The sequence below is a fragment of the Protopterus annectens genome, chromosome 6.part0, assembly GCF_019279795.1.
Source record: "Protopterus annectens isolate FY-2018-M chromosome 6.part0, PAN1.0, whole genome shotgun sequence".
In the NCBI taxonomy this organism is placed as follows: domain Eukaryota; kingdom Metazoa; phylum Chordata; order Ceratodontiformes; family Protopteridae; genus Protopterus; species Protopterus annectens.
The window spans coordinates 1,709,663,726-1,709,688,961 of record NC_056737.1 but is presented as its reverse complement, the minus strand read 5'-3'; the positions used below and the strand labels follow the sequence as shown (position 1 = coordinate 1,709,688,961).

The following is a 25,236-nucleotide window of genomic DNA, read 5'->3' as shown; positions in this document are numbered from 1 at the left end:
ACCCATGCTAGGGGGAGTGTCAAAACTGCTGAGCACTGTTTACACTAGCGCCGCAAGTTTGTGCGGTGCGCCACACTGCTTAGCAGTGCAAGAATTAGAAAAAAAATAAATAACCTGAAAGCCAATCTGGTAGAAATGACTGATAAGCCCTATTCAACAGACACTGGCCCATTCAAACCCCCAATGATATACCTATCAGGTGAAATGCAGCATAATGAGCAAATCACACAGGCTGCATCTGCAGCACACCACTATAAAGTATGCATACACCCTACAATCTGATTTTCCCACATACTCTGCACCATTGGGGTACACACTTAGGAATTTTAACTGCCAAAATGCTAGGGGCTTCTGCTGTGGCTCTGCTACATCTGTATGTGCTTCATGCTGAGGTCAGTGATGCTGACAATAGGCACATACTGAGAAGGAGAAGAGTGTTCAGGCCCAGGGTAACCTTCCAGGGGCTACATGAGCTTGAGATTGTAGAGCACTACAGAGTGGACAGGGACATATTACAAGAACTTACCTAGTTCTGCCACCCTCAACTCAGACCCAGAGCCAACAGAACGGAACCCTTCCCAGTGGAAACAATAGTATGTGTAGCCCTTAGAATATTAGCTACAGGTACTTTTCAAAGAACAACTGGGGATATACTGGGGATCTCACAGGTATCTGCATCCTGGGTACTCCACCAGTTCCTGGATGCCATGCAAGCACATGCCAGTGAGCACATTTATTTACCCTGCACCCCTGTGGAGAGGGCCAGCAATATGCATCTCTTCCACCATGTAGCACACTACCCTGAGGTACTGGGTACCATAGACTGCACTCATGTGCACATAAAATCACCACCCAGTGAAGAGGGTAGGTTCTACATCATCTGCATAGGGTATCACTCCATCAACTTCCAGGTTGTGTGCAATGCCCTGGGCATTATCATAAATGTCTGTGCTGGCAGCCCTAGCAACTATCACAACTCCCACATCTGGCACACCTCACAGCATTACCAGATGTTTGCCAGGGGGGACATCCCATATGGCAAATCTACTGGGGGATGCTGGCTATGCTCTGGAACCATGGATGATGACACCCATCAGAAACGCACACCTAATGAAGAATGCCATAATGAGGCACACACACAAACTAGGAATATCATAGAGCATGTGTTTGGGCTGCTCAAGTCATGGTTCCACTGCCTCGATATATCTGGTGGAGCCCTACAGTGCTCTCCAGCCACATGTGTACACATGTTCACAGTATGTGCCATGCTACACAATATGATCCTGCAGAAACAGCTGTGGCAGGAACATCACAGGGAAGGGACACAGCCTCCCACCAGTGCCAAGGTCCCCACAATCACAGGGGGACTCAGAGGAGGAACGCCCTGAGCCTTTCCCTGTAGGCAGACATAGGCATTGCAGTATGCCCTGGCCTTGGCAAAGAGGCAACGCATAGTACATGCACTGACAGCCTAGGGTCCTAGGGACTGACACCTCACTCTGACTCATATACATAGTAAAAAGGGTGCCAGCCACACCACACAACCTGTACCTTACCATATATTGGCTGTGTACTGCATGCATCACACAGAGACAGCCCTGAATAACTGTTATCCCAACTGCTGCAGTTACAAGGTAAGTCACTCTTCTGTACAACAAATTAATGAGGTAGTAGACTGTGGTAGCATATGTATGGACCTGATGCATGTATGCAAGGGAATAGATTGGGCTACCAGGATAGCTGCAGGCAACTGACAGCTGTATGGGACAACAGGAACTCTCAGTCCAATACTGGCCAACTCATAGTATGCAGCAGGCCCCAAGCCAGCAAATCCCACTGCACTATGGCAGGGAATTACAAACAGTGGGGTCACAAGACAGATGCTTGACTGTCAATGCTAGAGTCTCCTACCCCCCCCCCCAACACACCCGTGTTCCCATACAACTGCAGTAACTGTATGTTTGCAAGGTAATAGCAGCAGACCACACAATCCCTGACCTGCCCCAATCAACCTGGTGACATGTACCATTACCCCAATATGCAGGGGTCAATGTGCTATGTATGTCTGTGGTTGATAATGTCAGGAAGTAAACTAACTGTCTGGTGGCTGTTGTAGCTTAGTGGGCTAGGTACATTACCATAGTTGTTACTGCAAGAAAGCTGGACAAAGACAGAGACATGGAGGGACAGGGGCCCACATATATGGACAGTACACAGCTCTGAGTTACCCAGACGGTGGCTAGTAGAACAGCATGTTGTAACAAGTCAGTGTAGCACCAGGGTATAAAGGCTGTCACGTAACTGTGTCAGTACTTACAACAAGTCAGTGAGCACCATCCATACCTCACAAATGTACAGAGTTTCACAGAATGTCCACATTTATGCCTCATGTATCTGTTCTGTTTGTCATAACATTGCAGTTTTTTGGCAAACTATCGGCAAATCAATAAAGGTTGCTGTGAGAAAATAATGACAGACAGTTGAGATGCAGACTTCATGCCCATCCGAAAGTGCATGCTAATACAAACCATTCTACCAACTGTCTCAGTTTGTAAGAGCAATATTAAATTCTTGTCCCCATGTCTGAGCCTGTGTCCCACAATTATATATGGCCTTGTCCAGATGTTTGGCTGTAAGAGTTTGAGAGGTATAGGCAACATGTAGCCATATAATAACAGTAAAACACAAACCGTCCGAGGACCAGAGCAGACGTATGGGGCACAATGCTGGACAGCCTGCAAAACAGGTACAGTCAGAGGTGTAAAGTCCATAACCCTGAATTTGGTGTCACATCTTTTACCCCAGTCACAGCATACCTACAACTACATAGAGCAGCAACTGTGGACAACCCAGGAACTGGAGAAGAGCAGGACAAAGGCCCACATATAAGGGGAAAGAGGAACTACTGTCCAGACAAATGTAGATAGTGCAGAATAGAACAGTTTGTGTGGTAGAATGAAGTTCCCTGCAGTGTATGGAGTCAGTAACCCAAATGTCTGCCAGCGGTTCCTCACAGCAATCTATAATGATCTGCCAGTGACATACCAAGAAATCACAGTGCTATGTAAAATGTACCAGACATATTATTCAAAACTCTGTTCAGTTCAATACACTCTGTACACACCCTAGATATGGGTCAGATATTACAGAAGCACACAGTCAGGAAATCCCTCAGGCATTATATAAGGGAGGTGCTGGACTGTTTAATCAGGTTCAGCATACAACTGGTTGTCGTGCACAAAATCCTGGACTGGAGTGCAGGTAGGTCTGGCCTGGAGTGCCATTGTAAGTATTGATGGTCATACTGAGCTCGCTTTTACACTCAGCTAATTTCAGCCCATGTCTGAACCTACATCTGACTATGGAACTGCGATGTCCATATATCTCTGTGCATACAGACAGCTATGTATACCTTAACTGTCTCTCCCTATCCCCATCAGACATGATCACCCTTATCTATCCATATGTGGCACATATAAAATATATCTGGATCTGTTGAATTTAATATATATAGATATATATATATATATATATATATATATATATATATATATATATATATATATATTATATAGAGAGATGCAGACAGAGGGGGAGAAAAACAGAGAAAGAGAGAGAGAGAGATTGAAAGACCCATAAAGGCATAGGGTGATGTAGTGCTGCAGCCACTCATACACCAATTGTAACCAGTGGCATGTGCAAATAGTATGGTAAGCTCTAGTGTGTAATAGTAGGTAGGTAGGGGTTCTAATCTCACATCAGCCACCTTGTGTGTGTGTTTGTGTATATATTCCACATGCAGCAGAATACACTCATCCAATAGGCCACTGTCTATGCAATGGCCACTAAATTTATGGCCCTGCAACTAGTGTCCACCACAACAGTGGCCTCCCTGTCAGCAGCTACTGATGTCATCCACCTCCAACAGCAGTGGCAGACACTATCCAAATACATAAGCTCTGTGGTGCATGTGATAACTACATAGGATTATAGTGTATACAGCTAGATATATAGTGGTCCTAATCCCAGCAATGGCAACTCAGTGAATGCATGTGTGTAAGTATAACCCCTTGCTGCTGTATGTATTTCTTGCCTATGTGTGTGCAATGCCAGTACATTTTAAGGCATGTTCCACCCTGTTATCCCCCCCACTGGAGTACTGTACAGGGCCTGCTGGTGTCATTCACCTTGGATGCACAGTTAGACACACTCCAGGCACATAACCTCCATGGTGCATGTGATAAATATGTAGCACTATAGTACATACAACTAGATAGGCAGGGGATCTAATCGCAAAGCTGGCAACTCTGTGAGTGTATGTGTGTGTGCATGCATATCCCCTTGCAGCAGTGTGGCTGTCTTCCCTGTGTTCATGTGCAATGGTTATACCATTTTAAGGGCCTGTGTAAACATGTTAACCCCCCAGTGGCAACCTATACACACCTGCAGATGTCATCCACTTGAATAGTGGTGCCCAATACTACAAAAATATATAAGCTCTGTGGTGCGATATATATGTAGCGCTATAGTATGTATAACTAGACAGGTAGGAGTTCTACTCTCAACAGGGGTATTTCATGAGTGTGTGCATGTGTGCATGTGCGTGTGTGTGTGTGTGTGTGTGTGTGTGTGTGTGTGTGTGTGTGTATGTGTGTGTGTATACGTATAACCCCTTGCAGCAGTGTGACTGTGTTAGGGCCAACACCTGTCCCACCATGCAGGTTGCAGTCCATATTTGGCTAGGTGTGTCCTGTGAAAACAACTAAAACGATAGATAGGTCCCAAGAGTGTAGGAAAACAAACATTTCCTACATGTGCGTAATAGTTGCATAAAGCAGTCATTTTAAATTGGAAACATCTGAATGTTCTGAGACATAGCATAATCTAGGGAAATGCTATAGAAATAAGATGTCATAGTGGCAGTCCTGTCCTTTGCACTTGCCTTGGGTATGGTTTGTCCTGACAACTCTCATGATACTACAAGAAGTGTCCCACATTTGGCATTTGTTAAGGTGGCAACTCTACTCTGTATTGCCGGTGTGTGCAATATCTATACATACTGAGGCCCTGTGAGTAGCTGCTGCCCCTAAATAACCCACATGTATCTAGGCATGAATGCTAACCACCACCCACATTTGTAGGTGCTGCCTAAGGCTGTGGTGACTGTAAGTTGTGTGCTATCTGTCATTGACCCACCAAATGATGTTAACACACTGCAGCAGGGTCTTACATTGGGTACAGACTGGTGCCAAGGTCTTGGCCTCAAGCTAAATGCAGAAAACAGTACCATCATACCATACGGCAAGGACACAGCCCCATTGTTTGCCACATCATTGCAACCCCATAAACACACAACCTGTGTTGAGGGACCTGGGTATTCAGTTTGATAACAATGTCACATTCAACTATCATGTAGTGGCAGTGGTCAAGTGAGCTTTTGAATCTGTTTTTTCAAAATGTTATTGACTAATTCATGGTAATGGAAGTTGATTGGTGTAACAATTAATGATGTCAAGTAGTACATTCATTTAAATAGGTTAGAGGCAATGTCAAGAATTGTATTCTGAGGCAGTCTCCTTTGCAGAGATGAAAGCGCTAAATACATTATTTTAAATAGTTCTTCGTTTGTCTTTTAATAAAGTTATTCGGATGGGGACCAGACCATTTATATAGTTTTTTCATACAGTAGCATACCATGAATCTCGCCCAGGAGTCCCATCTGTGTCTCTCAATGACAGGGGCAACAGGTGCTACTTGATGATTCTCTTGGGGATAAACTAATGGCTAGGCTTGTAAGGGACCCATGGACATTACTGTAGTAACCTTCTATGTTCCTATGAACCTATGATTCTAGTGAACACCCAGGTGACATGTATCAAGAGTAGCATGCTGTGTCAAGCAGTATTCATGCAAGATTACACTGTCTGCCCCCATTGTCCCTGACACACTGTTCTACACATACGCACCTAGGTAACCGTGCACATGTACAGCCGTACCTTGGCAGCATCACATTCCTGCATTGCCACCATGCAATTCTGAGCCACTGTATTGACAGCAGGTCCCAACAGTGTAGATACAGACACCTGGAACAGAAACAGAAAAGGTCTGGGAGACAACGATCAGTTAGCAATATTAACACCAATGCAGCATCATGGAACAAAGTACATGCACTGTGATGTGTACTCATAACACATGCCAGCAGACACCACCTTACAGGGCATAACACTACTGTACTTCTAACCGTCATTAACTGTACTATAGTCACTCTGTGCATCAGACAGAGTAGCATGTCTGTGCATCGATGGTATGGATGACAGGGATGTGGCACAGGTATCATCACATGCACAGGGTGTGGTGTGTGTTTGCCAGAGGCCTAGGCTGTGCCACACAGTTTGTTTGTTTTTTTATTTATTTATTTATTTGTTTATGTATGTATTTATTTATTTACTTAATTATTTTATTTATTTATTTAACATTTGTTAACTGGGAAAGTCCAACTTGGAACGAAGCCAATTTTCAGTGGAGGCCCAGGGAGAAACACTCCATTCGCATGTCTTTATTGACATCATGTGTGTGTGTCTGGAGGGGTGCTGGTCAGCTGGGCCATGGAGAGGAGCTGTGTGTGTTTGGTGGTGACCTGCATGTGACAGTGGTGTGTGTGTGTGTGTGTGTGTGTGTGTGTGTGTGTGTGTGTGTGTGTGTGTGTGTGTGTCTGTGTGTGTGTGTGTGTGTGTGTGTGTGTGTGTGTGTGTGTGTGTGTGTGTGTGTGTACACAGTCAAGGCATGTCCTAGCCCTACATGAGGGTATGTTGGACAGCTGTGGCCTGTACATGGCAGAATGTACAGTTCACCATCTCCAGCCACAAACATGGGAACTAGCTCCACCAAGAGTGGGACTGGCACCGCCATGCCTAGGGTCAGATGCGGTACAACTTGCTGATGGTGACTGGTGTCTGCTGGGTGAGTGTCCCTCATGGGACTGCCCAGGACCACGTGCCCATGGCTTGCCATGTTGTGGTGTGTATAGCACCTGCCTTTGGTAGATCTGGTGGTACTGCCACTACAGGAGTGTGGCTGTGCACAGTCACATGGGCTCTCAGCTGATATTGTTGCTGACCTACCTCCATGTGTCCAATGCATTACTTCCCCCCAAATTTCCAGCATGGGCATTGCATGGTTAAGGAGTGACAATGTCTCACCCCACCATCTATCCACTACATTGGTAAAATGAAGTAGGGCATCCCCAATGCTGTGGATGGAGTCATGGATGCCAGGCAGTGATGCACCCATGATCCTGAGCATCCATTTGGTGTTATGTTCAGAACATGCCTGTGCCTCCAGGATGGACTGAAACATGCATCGGGTGACATGTGCTGTGACACCTCTGACAGGTGGTGGATTGGCAGCAGTCCTCCTTCGAGCACCCCTGTGAAGCTGCCTGTGTGAGACCTTAACATCTCCCTGACAATGGCTACTGTCTACAGTCACAGATGCCATAGTTGCCACACTCTCCTGTTTGATGTCACCACCCTCAGACTGTCCAATATCTGTGGGCACAGGGTACTGGGTATGTGTGGGCATACTGATTGTGTGTTGGGACATTGAGGAGGAGGAGGTGGGATGTCAACACATGGAACAGATTCAACCCTCCAACAACCCCACCTGTGCTTCACTATGGCCACCATCATCATCAGAGTCCGATGAGACACTGACATCAGGTTGTGAGGGGGACACACTCCAACCTCCATGGTCACCTGTGAGGAGGGAGACAACATGACTACATTAATTCCTGCACTACTGTGTGCTGCTCCACACACACACACACACACACACACACACACACACACACACACACACACACACACACACACACATACAGGTGAGGTGCAACAACTGCATTATACATACCACACCTTATTCCTTATCCCTTGCACAAAACACACACAGACCACAGAAGACACAGACAAGACGGGCCTTTAACAAATGCAGTGCAGCTACGTCCAGTTAATGTTGCTTGTACTATACACCTGTGAGATATGTGACGTCAGTGCATGTGATGAACCTTCACCTATAACACGGTGCACCCTCTTCCACCATACTAATTCTCCACTTTATAGCAGACTGCCTAGACCTTCACTAAACTATGTGCAAATATGTTACAGCTCCTGTAAATAAGCTACTGTGATTGCCAATGTAATGCACTGCAGTGAGCCAATCCACAACTGAACATACAAGTATTGCAATATGACTAAGCTTAACAGTTGTGCCCATGGCAAACTGGCAGCCCTTAACATGCCTAGGATATAGATATCTGAGCCATAACAATGCAGTTGCACACTCACCAGCTACAGAATGATGGACTCTGGCCACACTAGAGGTACCTATGGAATTGTGGGGGAGAGGTATTGTCATCAGACACAAATGTGGCATTGGTACAGGATAATAGGTGCATATATTAACATGTACAGTACGAACTGTGATTCCACCCACATTGCTGACATTCTCAATATGTGTGCACAAATGGGTGTTACAAACCCACCCCCACAAATGCAGAATAACCTGACATCTGCTTACAGGTATGCAGAGGCTGCCACTATGACTGCTACAGTATTAACGTGATGACCACAGCAGGCTTACCTGAATGCACCTCCGCTGTGGAAGCTATGCCACCCACCTGCATGACATATGGTGTAATGGATCTTTGTGAGCTGGTGGCCGGACCCAGATTTGCCAAGAACTCCTCTGTGGCCAAGAATGGTTGTAGTGTTGCAAGCCCTCCACCGGTGCCAGCATAGTCCCTGGCCACAGCTGCAGCTCTTTGCCATGCATTATTTATCATGTCTGTGGCATGGTGTCGGACATGCTCATAGCTCCTTTCCTGTTGCCCAACATGATTCGCAAATGCCACAAGGTCTGCCCTCAGTGCATCGTCTTGTTGCTGATTATAGCAATTCCTTGACAGCAGGATCTGGTGATGGAGTCTCAGTCCGTTGAGTATGGCAGCATTCTCCATGTCTGAAAATGGTGTGTTGCTACATCGGTACAACACTCCTGACAGACAATAAGAGGGCAACACATCACAGGTCCATATAAATCGCTCTCCATTATGTACACACCCTGCACATCCACATTTGCCAGCACTATCCTCTGCTAACTACCAAATCATACACCGTCATCTATCACCACAGTATGTATGGGGCTATCAGCAACATAGTGCCAATACATCATGTGTTGCCCTCCTGATCTTGCAGTTTCCTGCTACTTGCTACATGTTCTCTTAAGTGTTCCACTCCATTTTCCTCTTGCATCTATTACTGCTTGTTTGTGTTCCACTCCATTTTCCTCTTGTACCTATTACTGCTTGTTTATAGCCTGTCTACATTGTATACAGTGGTGTTAGCCTCCTACTCCTGTTTTAAGTACCTGGGCAGTAGGCCCAACCATTAGGTCTCACTGGCCTTCCTCCCTCAGATTCTGGAATATATGGCTGCACAGTGTCCTACAGTTTTCCCTGCCAGTCTTCTTGACATGGGCATACTGTGACAGTGTAGCAACTGCCTCATGTACACAGACAACCATCTACAAACACCACCAAGGAACACAATTTGTGAGAGATGCAATGACATTAGGAACCTACAGTCCATGCTCTCTCCCTGTCAAATCCACATATCTGTCACCGAACAGGTTGTCAACACAATCAGCACACTTCACACACCACCCACACATACAAAACATTCACCCACATACAGTATGCATAGTTCCTCAACATACAAATCCACTAACAAAGGAGACCTCCGAGGCAAAGGCTTACATGAACTCTACAGCCCTCCACAGCACATACCACACATAGCCACACACCTCTGTCCCACAGCCATGAAGGTGTCACCATAAATAATAAATATTAGTCATAGGAGACTCCATTGTGAGACACACAGATGTGCCTCTCACCAGGCTGTATATGGGGAAGGTCACAGTTACTTGTCTGCCAGGTACCAGAATCTGCCATATCACATATGCACTGCTGCCTTCCAACAACAGGTACTTTCATGAGTGTGTCACAGTCCATGTTGTTGTGTCTGACCTGACACGTACCTCCGTGGACTATATGCAGTGTGACATGACTGAGCACGTGATTATGTGTCCCAGGCAGGTATGTCCCTAGCCTTATGCAGTATTCCACTGTCACACAGAATAATGCCGCAATTCAATCAGGTAATGATTGACCTTAACAATTGGCTTGTTATCTTATGCCATTCCAGGGGGATCCAGTACCTGAGAGCCTGGGATGATATGATCAACAGACCACAATGCTTTGCCAGAGATGGCCTCCATCTGTCTCAAATGGCCTTCATGCGTCTGCCAATGATTCTTGCCACCCTCATAGTGCCATTATTAGGAGAAGTGGTGAGGTCAACACTACCAACATACAACTTTCAGCACATCACAAATTGAAGGCCATGCCACTAAATGGTAAATGCTAGGAGTCTAAACATGAATTTGCCCTCATTGCAAGCATTCATAACCCTGGAAAATGCTGACAACTGTGCAGTCACAGACACATGGTTCAAAGCTGCAGAGAGCATCCCACCCTTACATGGTTCATAGGTTCATAGGTGTGTACTAAGCTAACTGCCTTTGTGAGCCATTTTAAGCCTAGCCATTTACCCCATCTGAGAATCAAACTCTGGACCTTTTGTTTGTAAGGTAAACACCTTAACCATTATGCCAACCTCCCACCATCCATTATGCCAACCTCCCACTCTGTCATACAATCAGACCCTAAAGTGTGGGCACTAAAGCCATGGGACATGGGGTTTCACTATATATGAAAGACATACACAATTCAAGGCTGCACAGGCAGTAAGATGCACAGGGGACACTGCATGGGCAGTTCACCATTGCCTAGACACCTGTCCAAATCATAGCTAGCTACTAGCCCCCACATGTGACCAGGAAGCTCATTCTACCTATATGGAACTGATAAACTGTATCAGGATTCGTGTCTGTACCCTGATCTTGGGTTATTTGAACTACCCAAATATACATTGGAAGATGTACTCATGCCAGCACACAAATGACAAGAGAACCATCAACAGTGGTAATGCAAATACCTCGGAGCAGCTAGGTGCTACTCACAAGAGGTGAAGGTCTGTTGGAGTTGATGTTCAACAAAATGGGTAACCACTGCAGCATCCTGACAGTGTCATCCTCTGTGGTCAAAGTAACCATAAAGCAGTCATGTTTGCAGTCACCATCTCCGACAATACCCAACTAGCCAGGGTCAGACATACATAAAACTCCAAAGTTGAATACAGCCTCCTGAGGGGTAGTATACACAGCTTTGCAGCCCTCACTCCCTCTGTAGGAACTGGCAGTGTTTAGAGTAGGGATGACATACTGCTGTCTGAGACAACGTAGGAGCAGGTGCCCATTTGACGCAATATCACCTTAGCCTGAACAAGCAAATAAGATCACTACTGGAATCCTACAAACAAATCCCAAGCCAACATTGGCGACATCCACTACAGACAATCATCTCCCCTTCTTCACATAAGTCTGCAACATCAAAGGAAGCACTCAGATCTGCTCAGTAGTGATCGTCAAGGACACCAGATATACAAGTGCTGTAAGTATAGCATACTTGATGACTGACAGATTCAGTGTAGGCTTCAACCCTTGTCCCCCCATCAGTACACCAGGACATCGTCAGTACCTGCCCCCTTCCCCTTATATATAGGGAATAGGTCGCCACTGCCACCTCAAAGTCATGGTATACAGCCACCATGGGAGCCTATCACATCACAGAATGCATCCTACATGATCATAAGCATGACCTTGCAGCACAATACGGCACTGTATTTCACCAAGGCCTGACTACAGCCTCTGTCCCAGCCGAGTGGAGGACACCCACTGTCACCCCTTTACACTAAGGTGGGGTGTCCACCAATCTGGCACATTATAGACCCATCAGACTAAGTAGGCTGATCTGCAAGGCCATGGCACAGTTTATAGTGAACCTCATTAACAAGGACATTGGCGACCTCCACACACTCCATCACGCACAGTTAGACTTTGTCAAGGAAGGGATCATGTCTGTTACAAGTGGTTGACCTCTTTGACACAGTCACCAAAGCCAAGAATGGGGAGTGACAGTGCACACTGCTTAACTTGACCTGGCCAAAGACTTTGACACTATTACCCACTTGGCCATAATAGATATGCACTCCCACCTGGGCATCAGTCCATATACCACTAGATGGGTAGCACACGGGTGCACTGACAGGACCCATCTAGTCCACATAGGGGAATAACCACAAGCGGTAGACACATAACTAGTGGCATTACTTGGTGTTCTGTGTTTTGGCCTATATCTATGATGTACTCTTCTGAGGTGCAGGGCACAGCCATTGGGCTATGTCTGACCATGTTTGCAAATGACTGCATGCTGGGTGCTGTCACCAGATTCCCTAGTGATGTGGACATCTGTCAAGAGGATCTCACACAGACACATGACTGGTGCCAGACACATGGCCTCAGGCTGCATACCACGACATGCAGCATCATCCTCTTTGGGGAGAGTGATGTCCCCACATATTATTAGAGTGCTAACAACATCCTAAGCATGCAATCAGACAAGAGGGTTATGTGCACACTGGTTAATGGCAACATGACATTTGCACACCATGTTGCTTCCATTGTAAGGAAAACCTTCTACATGGCCCACCTTATGCATAATGGTATGTCATCCAGGGATATGGGGGTCACAACATCCCTGTATTCCCCCTAATAAGGACCATTATTTAGTATATTTAGCTGTGAAGGTCATAGAGGTTTCCCAGCAGGGAATACCAGGGCCTCAAACATCTACCATACACAAGTAAAAACTACAAAAACAGTCACCAGCCCACACAGGTTCCTGAGTTCTGAATAAATCCAAAAGCAAGTAGTGATAAAAACACAGAAGAACTCAGGTACAACCAGGGTTTCCAGTTTCAACTGAAGTTTTAATGTTAAAACATAAGCATTTTCAAAGGAAAATCTGCTTCATCAGATGCTAATAAATACAACTGAAATGTGCTTCTTTTTATACAACCTCTAGCAAGCACTAGTAGTCACATGATACAAATTAGGTAAAAACAATTAACATCATAGGGTGTAACTTGAGCTTACTACCCTGCTGAATGAATGAAAAGCTTGCAAGCATGCACTGCTATCAGATAGATAGATAAAAAGTTAAGCAAAAGCGCTTATGTTTTAACATTAAAACTTCAATTGAAACTGGAAACCTTGGTCGTACCTGAGTTCTACATCTGCGATACATAGATTACCCCATCCCTCTACCCAGTTTCATACAGACTCCTGAGACAGTGACCTCTGTCTGGCATACAAGGCGATCATGGACTCCACCTTGATGGGACTGCAGCACAACTGCAAGTCAGGCTCCATTCTATTAACCCACACACACACCCTTAACCTGGTGTGACATCAATAGGATTTGTTGGTGAGTCAGATGTGTGTCTCACATACTCACCCAGCCATGGAATGGACACCCTGTCCACATCAGCCAGGGTAGCTATTTGCACCTTTTCAAGTGAGACCTGGATAACTGAATGATTAATAGGACATACACACTTGGGATACAACCTGTGTCCCTGTTGGACTGGGGCATTGGGTGCTGACTTGCATACACATGGGCTTGACTCTGACCTAGGCTTCTGAGGGCCTCAGGCCAGGGACCTCGTAACCTCATATGGTCCTAGGTATACCTGTTCTGGCCCATGTGCTGTGACAGACTGTGTTATGTGTCCACACCCATCACTGCCATTTACTCTGTTGTGTCCCCTATGAACAGCATCCCAGTACCATATCATGCAGCCACCATCCGACGAATAAGTGAGTGGTAGTACAAGGTGTAGGGACATCTGTGCTACATAATTACAGACAGCATGCAACTGTGGTATAGGTTATCTTCCTTGTAGATGTCCAACATCCGCAGTACACAGATGTTTGCAAAATATGTACATGTGCCTGATATATGTGGACTCTCCACCAGACAAATGTGGATGTCTAAAAAAACAGCTGGACAATAGGTAATGGCTGCTTGCAGACTATGGGGAATCTGGCTGTCACACACCAGACCTCTGAAAACACAGTAATGGTACATTAATATCTGGTAATGCATTCATTCCCTTACATTGTATGCTCGAAATATACAGTCTGCTGCTGAGGTGGAGCCTGTGTCCCTCTAGTGTGTCTGACTATTACCTGCTGTCCTGCTGCAGGGGCCAACAGGTATGCTAACCATAGCACTCAGGCAATGAGATACAGGTGTGGAGTATACATTGACCTAACCAGAGTACATCAGGAACAGTCAGGGACACATGGACAGTGTTTGAACTATGGCTGTGTAACATTCACAGACTGAGGAGCTGAATGACAGCACATCATGTGATATGCCAGTTGTATCCACCAGTACTTACTTTCAATATTGTATAATACCCAATCTAGTAGCATTTGTATGTGAGCTCACCATTGCTTGGATAGCTGTAATGATTGATTGTGGGCAGTGTAGGTGTGGACAAAATGGAGACCTATGTATGTTGTGATATTTTTTGTGGGACATATGCTCATTTTTTTTAAGGAGAGAGTGGAATGTTGGGAAGGGATAAAGGTATGTGTGGGGAGGTAAGTTGGGTAGGAGAGGAAGCATTTGCAAACAAACAAGAAAGTAGATGGGGTGGTGTATGACACATGAGGGGAGTAAACACCTTGGACAGGGAGGGTGTTGTGGAATCAGAGAACCAAGTGCCCCCAGACGGCAGCAGTAGGACTGAGATCCCCACTCATGGGCAGTCACCACTGCTCCTTCACAGCCCCAAAGGTGGCTGTACTGAGGGGTGGTTGCCAAGGCCAGCCTGCCCCACTGGGTGTGCCAATCTGCCCTCAGTCTGGCTCAGTTGATTGGCCAAATCATGCTGGACAATCCTGCACACCATCCCTGGGAGCTGTCACTGGGTGACCACTCTCTCTCTGCGCCCACTCCCGGGGGGGACAGGCCCCATTCCCTGAGGCGGTTCCACCTGTGGGTGGTGCAGGACCAGCAGAGGGGGCAGCTCCAGGTTGGGTCCCAGATATTCTGGGATCTGGTGCCATGGCCATTTGAGGTGGGGTAAGTGGATCCACAGGAAATGGCCTACCCACTCATGCTATGATGATGAGTTTTTTTCAAAGTGTGTAGGTTAGTCATGTGCAGCGCATTTAAACGTTAATTATAACAACATGCAAGGGTGTTCCAATTAACCCAGAACAGTAATACTGCATAGCATACAGAACACAAGAATAAATGTAAATGTAATAACAGTCAGTATTGTAACAGCATGCCAGTAACAGTTACGGCAAAAGGCCAACATTGGTATTTCAACAAGGTATGTTAGTATGCAACCATTGTAATATATAACAATAATAAAATACAAGGCCCAACATTAGGTTTTGAGAACAGCATATATGAAAAGTAAAGCATACTTGTAGTATAACAATAATAATTTGTGATGGGTGGGGGAAGAGAGAGAGACATTCCATTAACAACAGTATAGGCTATATTGTTTGCAACAGTACTATTCTAAACTCTTTATGTCAGCCCTTGATTTATGTACACAAGAGCCTCTCAAGCTATCTGCATGAGACAGTATGGGCCAAGCTGTAACACCTACAGCTACAAAACTACAGGGGACTATCACATGTCAGGGGAACATATATGACTACCAAGGTGTACTGTGCACTGTTGTTGTATGAGTGTGCTACTGGCATACTTTGACTGGATGTTATATCTGTGTCCAAGGGTTTTGGCAACTGTGGTCACTATCTGTGACAGTGTGACACTTGAAAGACATGTATCATGCATAGTACAGACAGTTTACACTTATCCTGCTGTTGTTGGTAGGCATGGGGTTAGACTATAAGCAGACATTCACAGACACACCAGGCATGCAGCTGTACCAACAATAAACTGTTTTATCTGGCTTATTAACTAGGAATAGTACTGTATTTGTTGATGGTTTGTTTACTGAAGTCTTATCACCTTGTTGAACAATGCTGTTTACACACTACTACATCTGGACACAGAAATTACTATACCATTCATACAGCTACTATAGACATTTATTTACCTGTAAGTCCTGTGGGGAGAAAATCTGTTAGCAATACATAACTGTTTCTGTAAATATTCAGTAGAACGTGTCTGTTTCTGTAAATATATAGTAGTATTTGTCCCTGGATTCGAACTCCAGTCTGTGTGTGGCAAAATGAACAACATACATATCATTTATCAAATTGAGCTACTGAGCCACTACTGTGTGTTGATTGACTGATATGTGCTTAGATCTCACCTGGTAACAAAGTCTGACCTGGTAATATAGGTACAGTGTCACACAAGACTGCAGTGACAGTTGAACACACATGCATGAGATTCATGCATGACAGAGCTAGTAGGTGAACTGTGTATTAATACTTGGAATGCAGGTGTACACATTTAACCCCTAGTGGATGGGATTATGTGTAATGTGCACAGACCATATCTTGGTGCTGGGTTGCCTACCTGACCCATATACATTTTCAGATGGTATATTTGTAGACTACAGCTATTACAGTCTCATACTTGCCTGCATCAGCGTAACTATGTTCAGGAATGCATATAGATGAAATGCAAAGGTTAACACAAGACAGTCCTGAGAGAAACGCACTATAATACCTTAGACATTACTACTCTATGTTCAGATCTTAGTGCAGAACAAATATCATAATGCATTATATCTTGTAGTACAGCTCCATATCTACACTTTAGCAAAACAGTTCTTTATCGGCCAACCTTTAGTCAGTTCATGGTAATATACCCATTTACGTCACAGCAGTTGTAATAATCAATTTCTTGACCAACAGCCCAAAATACACACAACACTTGGCACAACACACCTTTATTAGGGATGACATGAAACAGTGATTGGTATACATCTAACAGTCTTTATTGCTGAACACTTTATATAATGCAAGCATTGAAAGACAGCTGTTATTCCACCATGCATACAGTAGTAACTTTATTTCCTTAACAATTCTGACTGCAGTTGTACTTATTTCCTGACAATTATGAATGCAGTTGATTTATTCCCTTCACATTATGAATGCAGTTGTACTTTATTACCAGAATATTATTAATAATACAATATACACTTGTTATTCCTTAACATTATTAATGCAATAGTAACTTTCTTTCCTTCACATTAGCAGGGTTCATGCTTTCATCTATAGTGAACTGCAACTAGCATTACTCACTTATATCAGTCCAAGTCTCTGAACACATTTATTGCAGCACACACAAAACAGAATATACCTACTCGCAGTTACTACTGTGCTCTTTATTAATTATATTACTATATATTGCAGGATATATCTGTACTTACCATACTCTCAGTGCAACCTGGCCAGGCACCCTGCATAGGCCTCCAGGTTGCGAGCTCTCTCCTCTGCAGCTGTGGGGAAAGAAACACACCATTATGTGTACCTGTCTTTCAGATATTCATACTAAATAAATCAATGCTTCCTATACTTACAAACTTGTGGGCACTGTCATCCTGAGCAGCTTATCCATTGGGGCAAAAGTTCCCCCTTCCTATGCTTCAGGTCATCATAGTGGTGATACACCTGCTCACCTGTGTGGGGGATACTAGTTACACTGGTGAGGTCATGTGCCAGCTAGTCCCAGGCCTCTGATTTGTATTCTGACCCCTGGTACTGGCCCTGCAGCAGCCGGATGTCATAGTCTTTAATGAGGAGCCCAACCATGACCCTGGACTCCAACATGCCCCACTGCTGCACCTGGAAACACACACCATCTCCAACTCCTGCCATAGTTACTGCACGGGTCAAACTCCAATAGGTTCTGGCTGTATTCCCACCTGTTCAGCTTAATTAAGGCTGTTTTCCTGCCCTTTACCACCATTGGACTAGTTTTAAAAATGCTAAGCAAAGCATAGCACCATGCAAACCAGCTAAGCTTAGCTGAACAGTGCTTAAACTGGCATTGATTAGCAGTGCCCAAACCAGCTAAGTGGAGCTGCACATTGCTAAGTACTGCTAAAACTGGTCCTGTTTAGGCATTGCTTGGCTTGGCTTAGCAGTGCGTAGCAGAGCTTAGCTAAGGGCAGACCAGATGTTATGAAAAATATAAAAAAATATTGCAATTAATTGTTCATTAATGATACTTTATTATTATGTGTATTTATTTTACTTAGTATCACCTAATCGTTTGTATTTTAGTTATGTTATCTTGGACAGTGACTTTAATGTATTGGACACTTGTATGTAACTGGAGCGTTTCTCCTCTGGTCTCCACTGAAAATGGGCTTCCGGCCCAGCTGGGCTAACCCGGTTAACAAATGTCAATATATACATAATTAAAAAAATAAATTGCTACAACAATTTACTATCACATGTAAAAGCTAAATGGCCTGTCTGTGTATTCAAACCATGCACCTACTGCACACAAGGCCGTGACTCTAACCATTCAGCTACCGTAGATATGATGACTACAGCTATACATTTCTATACAACTCTCAGTTACATTTAAGCACTGCTGAGCACCACACCACGCTGCACAAACCCACTCAGCTATGCTTAAACATGACCTTTTACATTAAAATTAAAAGTACCCGGTTTCTATATTTAGATATCTGGCATGTGGGCATTGCTAAGTGCTGCAAAAAAAAAAAAAAAGGAAATAACATTTTACTTTTATATTTCAGTGCCATTTAACAGTGCAGTGGGTGAGTTACTCCTCTCTGGACACTGTAACACACCCTCTACACTGATTCTGTAACCGTGTTACACGTCTCTCTCTCTCTCAGTAGCATGACTTCATTAATATGCAAGGTGCGCTGATGAGGAGGAGCCGCAGACAAGGCCACAGTACACTCCATATAGGCTTCCCAGTATTCCTACATTGAGTTTATTAAATCCCCATCTGAGACTATTTTCTTTAACTTCTTGAAGATTTTCCTGGAATCCATCTAGTTTGATAGTTAATTCCTGACTGTTGTCACCATGTGTAATTCCTTCTTAATAGCAGAGTCTGAATGATTATTCTTTGAGTTACTCATCTTTCAGGAAATGAGAAAAAAATTCCCTTGTATAGTTTGACAGGAAATTTACTACAAAAGAACACTAAACTTTAGGATATACTAGAAAAGATACTTAGACAAATGTTGTTTGTCAAAAATATGAAAAGTTGATAAATATTCCTGTCAGAAATTATAATATACTGCAGAGCTGTCTAAGAGCTGTTAACTCAGTGCCATCTTGGCTCTGCCCCTGTGACTCCTCACCCGATGTCCTTAGTGCTTCCGGATATTTTGGCCATTCAGCTTGCTGGAGACTCAGCTGGTTGCGCAATTAGGGCTCTTCCCTTCAACCATAATCCTGTTATTAGCTGTTGAATATAATAACTTGACTTTTATTTCTTCTTAGAACCAAGTGTGGGCCTTTTCTGCAGTCTTTACACATAATGTAATTTCCACAGGGGAAAACAGTTTTGTTAGACTTGTACCTGTAAATCAACTTAGTTGATATGTATGTGTCTAGGCATAGATTGAAGAGCTACAAGGCTTGTATGTTTTATAACCTTAAAAACTATGAAATCTTTGTTTGTGACCCTGAAAACAGTACAGTACAGTACAAGTAATATTCCACTATGTTTTCCAAGAAAAGATATGCAGAACAAGAAACTCTAGTCAGTAATCAAAACTGTTTTTTTCTGTATATGTTATTATTTGTTAAGAAAGGGTCAGATGTAATAGGCACTTTTTTGAATGAGTACCTGTTTTCATTTATTGAGACTTTGTGAATTGTGTGGCCATAGACTCAGTTGTCCAGTCATTTACACTGCCTTGTTGAGATTTGAGTACACTATTATGAAGCTTTTCATTGTTACAAAAATCATTACTCTGTGGTGTGTACATGTGTATGCACAAATATTTATGAATAAAAATTTACAAACCATTCATGTCTGATTTGCAGATGTACCCAGACCTGTTTAAGAGATAAATCCTCTGTCAATGGCTGAGCTTGCTTACTGAGTGCAAACACAATGTCTTAAAATAGCTTTCTCATCTTACATTCACATTTAGCAGGTACCTCAACCATACAAGTCCAGTCAGCTGCTCATGATGGCAGCCTCTATCAGAATGTCACTGATTCCAAGTCAAATAATCAGAAAGCACTGCTGGATCAGAAGGAGAGCCCAGGGCCCAACCTACCACCACCTCTAGGTACAGAACATCTGAGTGAGACACTTCAGCCAAACAATATTGTGGTTCCAGGTAAGATTTTCCATAAAACTTTATTTTCAAGCTGTGATTATTGTTATTATTATTATTGTTGTTATTATTATTATTATTATTATTATCATTATTATTATTATTATTATTATTATTATTATTATTATTACTGACATTGATTGCAACAACCTGGTAAAACATTTTGGCACAAATTCCTTTTTTCAAGGGTTAGCAGTAAACAGTTGTCTAGTTAAATGCCTTGGATATAGTCGGGTGGTATTTGTGTGAAATTGGTGGGACTAAAACTCAGGTCAGCAGGGTAGAGGTTATTTGTAGTTCATTGTACTTTGTCCAGTAAGTGATACTGCCTTCCTAGGGCATTTAAAATCATCATCGGAAATGTACCATGACTACTACAGTTTCTTATTTAGTTTGGAATTTATTTTCTGTATATATTGATGGATACCCATTTGCCACATTCAGAGACCAAACCACAACATAAAAATGTGTTTGTATAGAATAAAAAAATCACAACAGAAAGCATGATGTACTAAAAAAAAGTATGAATAAAATAAAAAAATTACATAGGAAAGCAGAGTGCAGCTACCCTCTACAGTGCACATTTAATATATTCAGAGAGCAAACTACACTATAAAAATACTTGTTTATAAAATAAGAAACCAAAATTGATCATTCAGTGTGCCTGTCCTCATTTACAGTTGTCTCTGATGATTCTATAAGGGATTGAATGAGAGCAGCTTCATTTTTGCACATCCAGTGTGGTACCTGTGTTGAAACTGCCCATGCATTTTATTTTATAAATAAATATTTTGTACTATTCTGGTGAATACACATGTTACTGATATATCTAGTGGGGTTTCCAACAATAGTAAAGAAAAGAAGTTGCAGAGTTCCACGACAGTTTTTACCTTTTATTAAACAAAAATAAATATGAAGTAAGCGCTTTCACGATCTACCCAGATCGCTTCCTCAGACTATATTACAATAACAAGCTGCCTAAGCAAGCATTTTAAAGCTTTAATTATTCACACATTGCAATCAGTCAGAATTACCTAGTTAAAGGCATACAGATAATTTACATGAAAGTTCCTATCAGTAAAAGTTTTTTAAAAAAAACAACCCTTCTTATTTAACCATTAACATTGCATTTTACTATGTTCTGTCTGCATCTAATGTATATAGAAACAACACAAAAATATAATATACTATTGTATGTATATATATAAAAAATATAAGAACAAATACATATGAATAAAGAATCAATAAAACCTGCCTATAAAATGCATGCAACAAGGATTAAGTATGCACTTGAATTTGGTATAAAAGAATAAAGACCTAGAGCAAAGGCAACATACTGCATAATAAAGCATGGGGTTTCCAACAAGCATGTTTCTCAACATTTTAGCCCCAGAAATCTGGGCAAAGCCTAAAATAATGGGGGGGGGCCCAAAAATAGGGATAGACTCTAAATACTGTTCTTATAAACTTATAAAATTGGTAGATTAACAGGATCTGTGTTAGCATGCATTTTCTGAAGGATATGAAGTCTGAAACTCAAATGTTTGCCATTATTTAGTGACTTCATTCCTCAGTGATTTGCCAGAAAATCACAAATTTGATGAGGAACAAACCAAAAATATGAGGCAAAAATCTGGACATTCTGTGAAAATCTGGAAAATTTAGAGTTATGTCAATAAGCCTAAAGGTTTGCAGGTGACATGATGAACAGTGGGCTACAGGTTTTAATATCCTTACAACCGCCATCAAAAGTTTACAAGACAGATTCAGTAATATAGGGACTGAATCATATCACTTGTACACTTGTACCAGTTACTATACAAAGGGCAATAGTCCTTAAGGGTCTATGGTAAATACACTCTGCATTATTGGATAATAGTAAAAGCCTGCCATACCCAAATGAACTTTATACTGTACAGCTACAGTTCAGAATCAGAATCAATTACTCCCCAGAATTTTACTGATGCCAGAGTTCCCCAGTGCTTTTTAGTGTAGTCTTAAAATGTGGCCACAGTTAGTTTGCATACACATTCACACAATATTTTCAAGAATTGGGGCAGGAAAATTGTATACTTAGCTCAAACACTCTCTTCCTAAACTTTAAGTATCCCTGGTACTAGTTGGTTCTAACTAATAAAACAAAAAAAATCTTGTTGTTTACTCGTAAAATAAGCCAACCTTTAATTATGCAAATGGTAGAAATTAACTCTGAGCAGTCACACTTTAAAGGGTGAACACCACACAGTTGAAAGCACACCAGTAAAAATGAAATAAAGCATTAAGATAAACAACCTATTAGCCACAACAATTTGAAGTTGAATAATAAAATTATTTGTTTGGAATAAATAAGTTAAATATTTTATCTTACAAATAAATATACAAATAGTACATGACTTGCACAGGAAGTTGAAAACAAACATTTAAATAGATGCATAATGTTCAGAAACAATAACTATCAGACAAGTAGTCTTTAACTGCTTTAATTTAAGATAGAAACTGTGCTCTCACTATCAGGCTTTCAGAATCAGAATGAATTCTCTGAGTCCTTAGAGGCACTTGATCAAATGTTGAGTCCCAATTGTATGCTCCAATAGGTACCACCAGTAACTGAATTTTAGTAACTCTTCCATTTAACAGTCTCTGTGCTTATATAAATCCTAAATAATAACAATTACTGTGTCTCAGATTGAATTTCAGAAGATGCTCTTCCTATTTCTCCAATTACATTTACATACTATAGTGGTGGAGTCTCAACAAGCTGCTGTCCAAATAAGGCATTATCATAATGCGAGCTAACCAGTATCTTTTTATATATACTAATCAGACTTCTGTTGCTTTACATTATGTAGTTATCAAAAGTACTTTGTACAAAAAGTATTATAAGTATAGAATTAACCACAAAGATTTCTGACAAACACTGACTAATATATGTACATATTAATTCTTAGCAAAAGAGATTTCTATTGAAATATATCCTACAAAAGAGCTTCCACATTTTAGGAACTGTCTCTGTATCTCTTAAAAACAAGGAAAATTTCCATGAAGATAAACATTGTTGGTTCAAATAAATTTCCTCCATTTTTAACCAGTGCTTAGTAATAAAAATATAACTCAAGCTGAAATAAAAAACAGATATCTGCCCTCTATTGAATGCATCTGTTTAGGTACACTTCAGGCAATTACAGCAGTTACAATCTATTTTATTTTTAATAACTGAAGAGTTCACTAAATTGTTTACTAGAAAACCCTAGACTGAGTAGATACAGCTACTAGACCAAAATATGTGAAGTAAGTCTATAATTTCATTTTCCCCCACATAACACACATTCAAGGGTTGACAGTTTCTGCATCACAGTGAGCTTGTGGGGAGTCAGGTATGCATCATGCAACAACATAAACTGTTGATGAGTGAACTTTGAGAATGGTAAATGATTTTAAGCATTGTGACAGCCTAAGGCCATTCAGGATGAATATTTAACAAAGTTTCTAATAATAGCAACTGTAGAATTCTGAATAAAAAGACAAATTTAAAACTGAGTTGTAAAAAAGAGATAAATGGTATTTCCTTTTTTTTTTTTTTTTTTGGGACAACCACTCCAAGAAGAGAATTTTCCCTTTTTTTTTGTTGGAAGAACCAATCAAAGAAGAGACAAATTTCCATTTCCTAACATCATATATGAAAAGAGTTGAGTACTTGAAAACTATGATTCAAATCAAGTTACTGTATAAAAGTTAACTCTTGTTGAGATTAGAGTATTTTCTCAACAGTGATACTAGCAACTGTCACTTATCATCGGAAAAATTTGCTAGATTTAACACCTTATTATTAGCAAACAGATTAGGATACTCTGCTAATGGTTTTAATAAAATTAATTCCAAAAAGAGGACCATTTAAAAAATTCTGGGTGTCTAAAATCAAGTTTCAAAATTATAGAAATATATTGAAATAACTCAGATATATTTATAAAGAGAATTGAGCTATACAAGAGCTCTAGTTTATGGAGTAATTATCTCATGGATATAATCCATAGTGGGATATCATTCTGAGAGGGACAAAAATGGTCAGATATAGTGAATAATCTGGCCCTTCCAGAATGACTGTTAAAACATTTTAGAGTTATGAGTTTAATGTCATAGTCATCTTTGGGATCCAAAGTGTTTTCTATACTTACTCTTTATTGATTCTCACAAGCATGCTTCAACCAATTTATTAACTAACTTGAAGAATACATGAAATGAAAGTATTGCCAAAATGATAATGTCTTAGAAATAATATTCATGCCAAGAGACCAAAATTTAATTTTTTCCAGTTTTCTAGATCCATTTTATCTTACTCATAACTGAATTAAAGTTTATATCAATGAAAGAATGAATACCTAAATTAATATTTCACCCCAGGTTTCTTCATTTCATGTAATGAGAAGTTTATGGATGAGGCTAAGGAATGATTTATTCAAACCTCCAACTTGCCAAGGGAGTAAAGGGTAGATGTTTCTAAATGAAGTTTATAATTGAAAGCACTGCTGTAATTCTTAATGATTTCTTACACACCAGGAACTAGTAAGCTGAGATTCTGAAAGTCAGAGAGAATACTATCAATGAAACAGGGAAAGTTAATAAAACAATTATCAAACTTTATCCCTTTGACTTTTTGGGTTTTAATAAAATCACAAATTAATGGTTTCAGTGAAATAATAAAGCTGATGAGGTAATAAAGGGTACCCTTGCCTTATTTCATAGGGTAATAAAGGGTACCCTTGCCTTATTTCATTTAGAATTCTAACTGGTTCTGAGAGTTGAATATTTACAGAAGGACATATGGAAATTGAACTATATAACATCTTGATTGAATATAGAAATCAAAGAATAATCA

The 25,236-nt window shown here is 41.6% G+C and overlaps 1 protein-coding gene across 4 annotated transcripts in view; it reads left to right on the top strand.

Moving 5' to 3' along the window:
- Positions 1-25,236, top strand: part of KIAA2012 (KIAA2012 ortholog) — a 971,910-nt gene that overhangs the window by 665,112 nt on the left and 281,562 nt on the right. For all 4 annotated transcript variants that reach the window (XM_044075102.1, XM_044075103.1, XM_044075104.1 and 1 more), the window contains exon 17: positions 20,175-20,366. In XM_044075102.1, the coding sequence (XP_043931037.1) occupies positions 20,175-20,366 (192 nt within the window). The remainder of the gene's footprint in view (positions 1-20,174; positions 20,367-25,236) is intronic.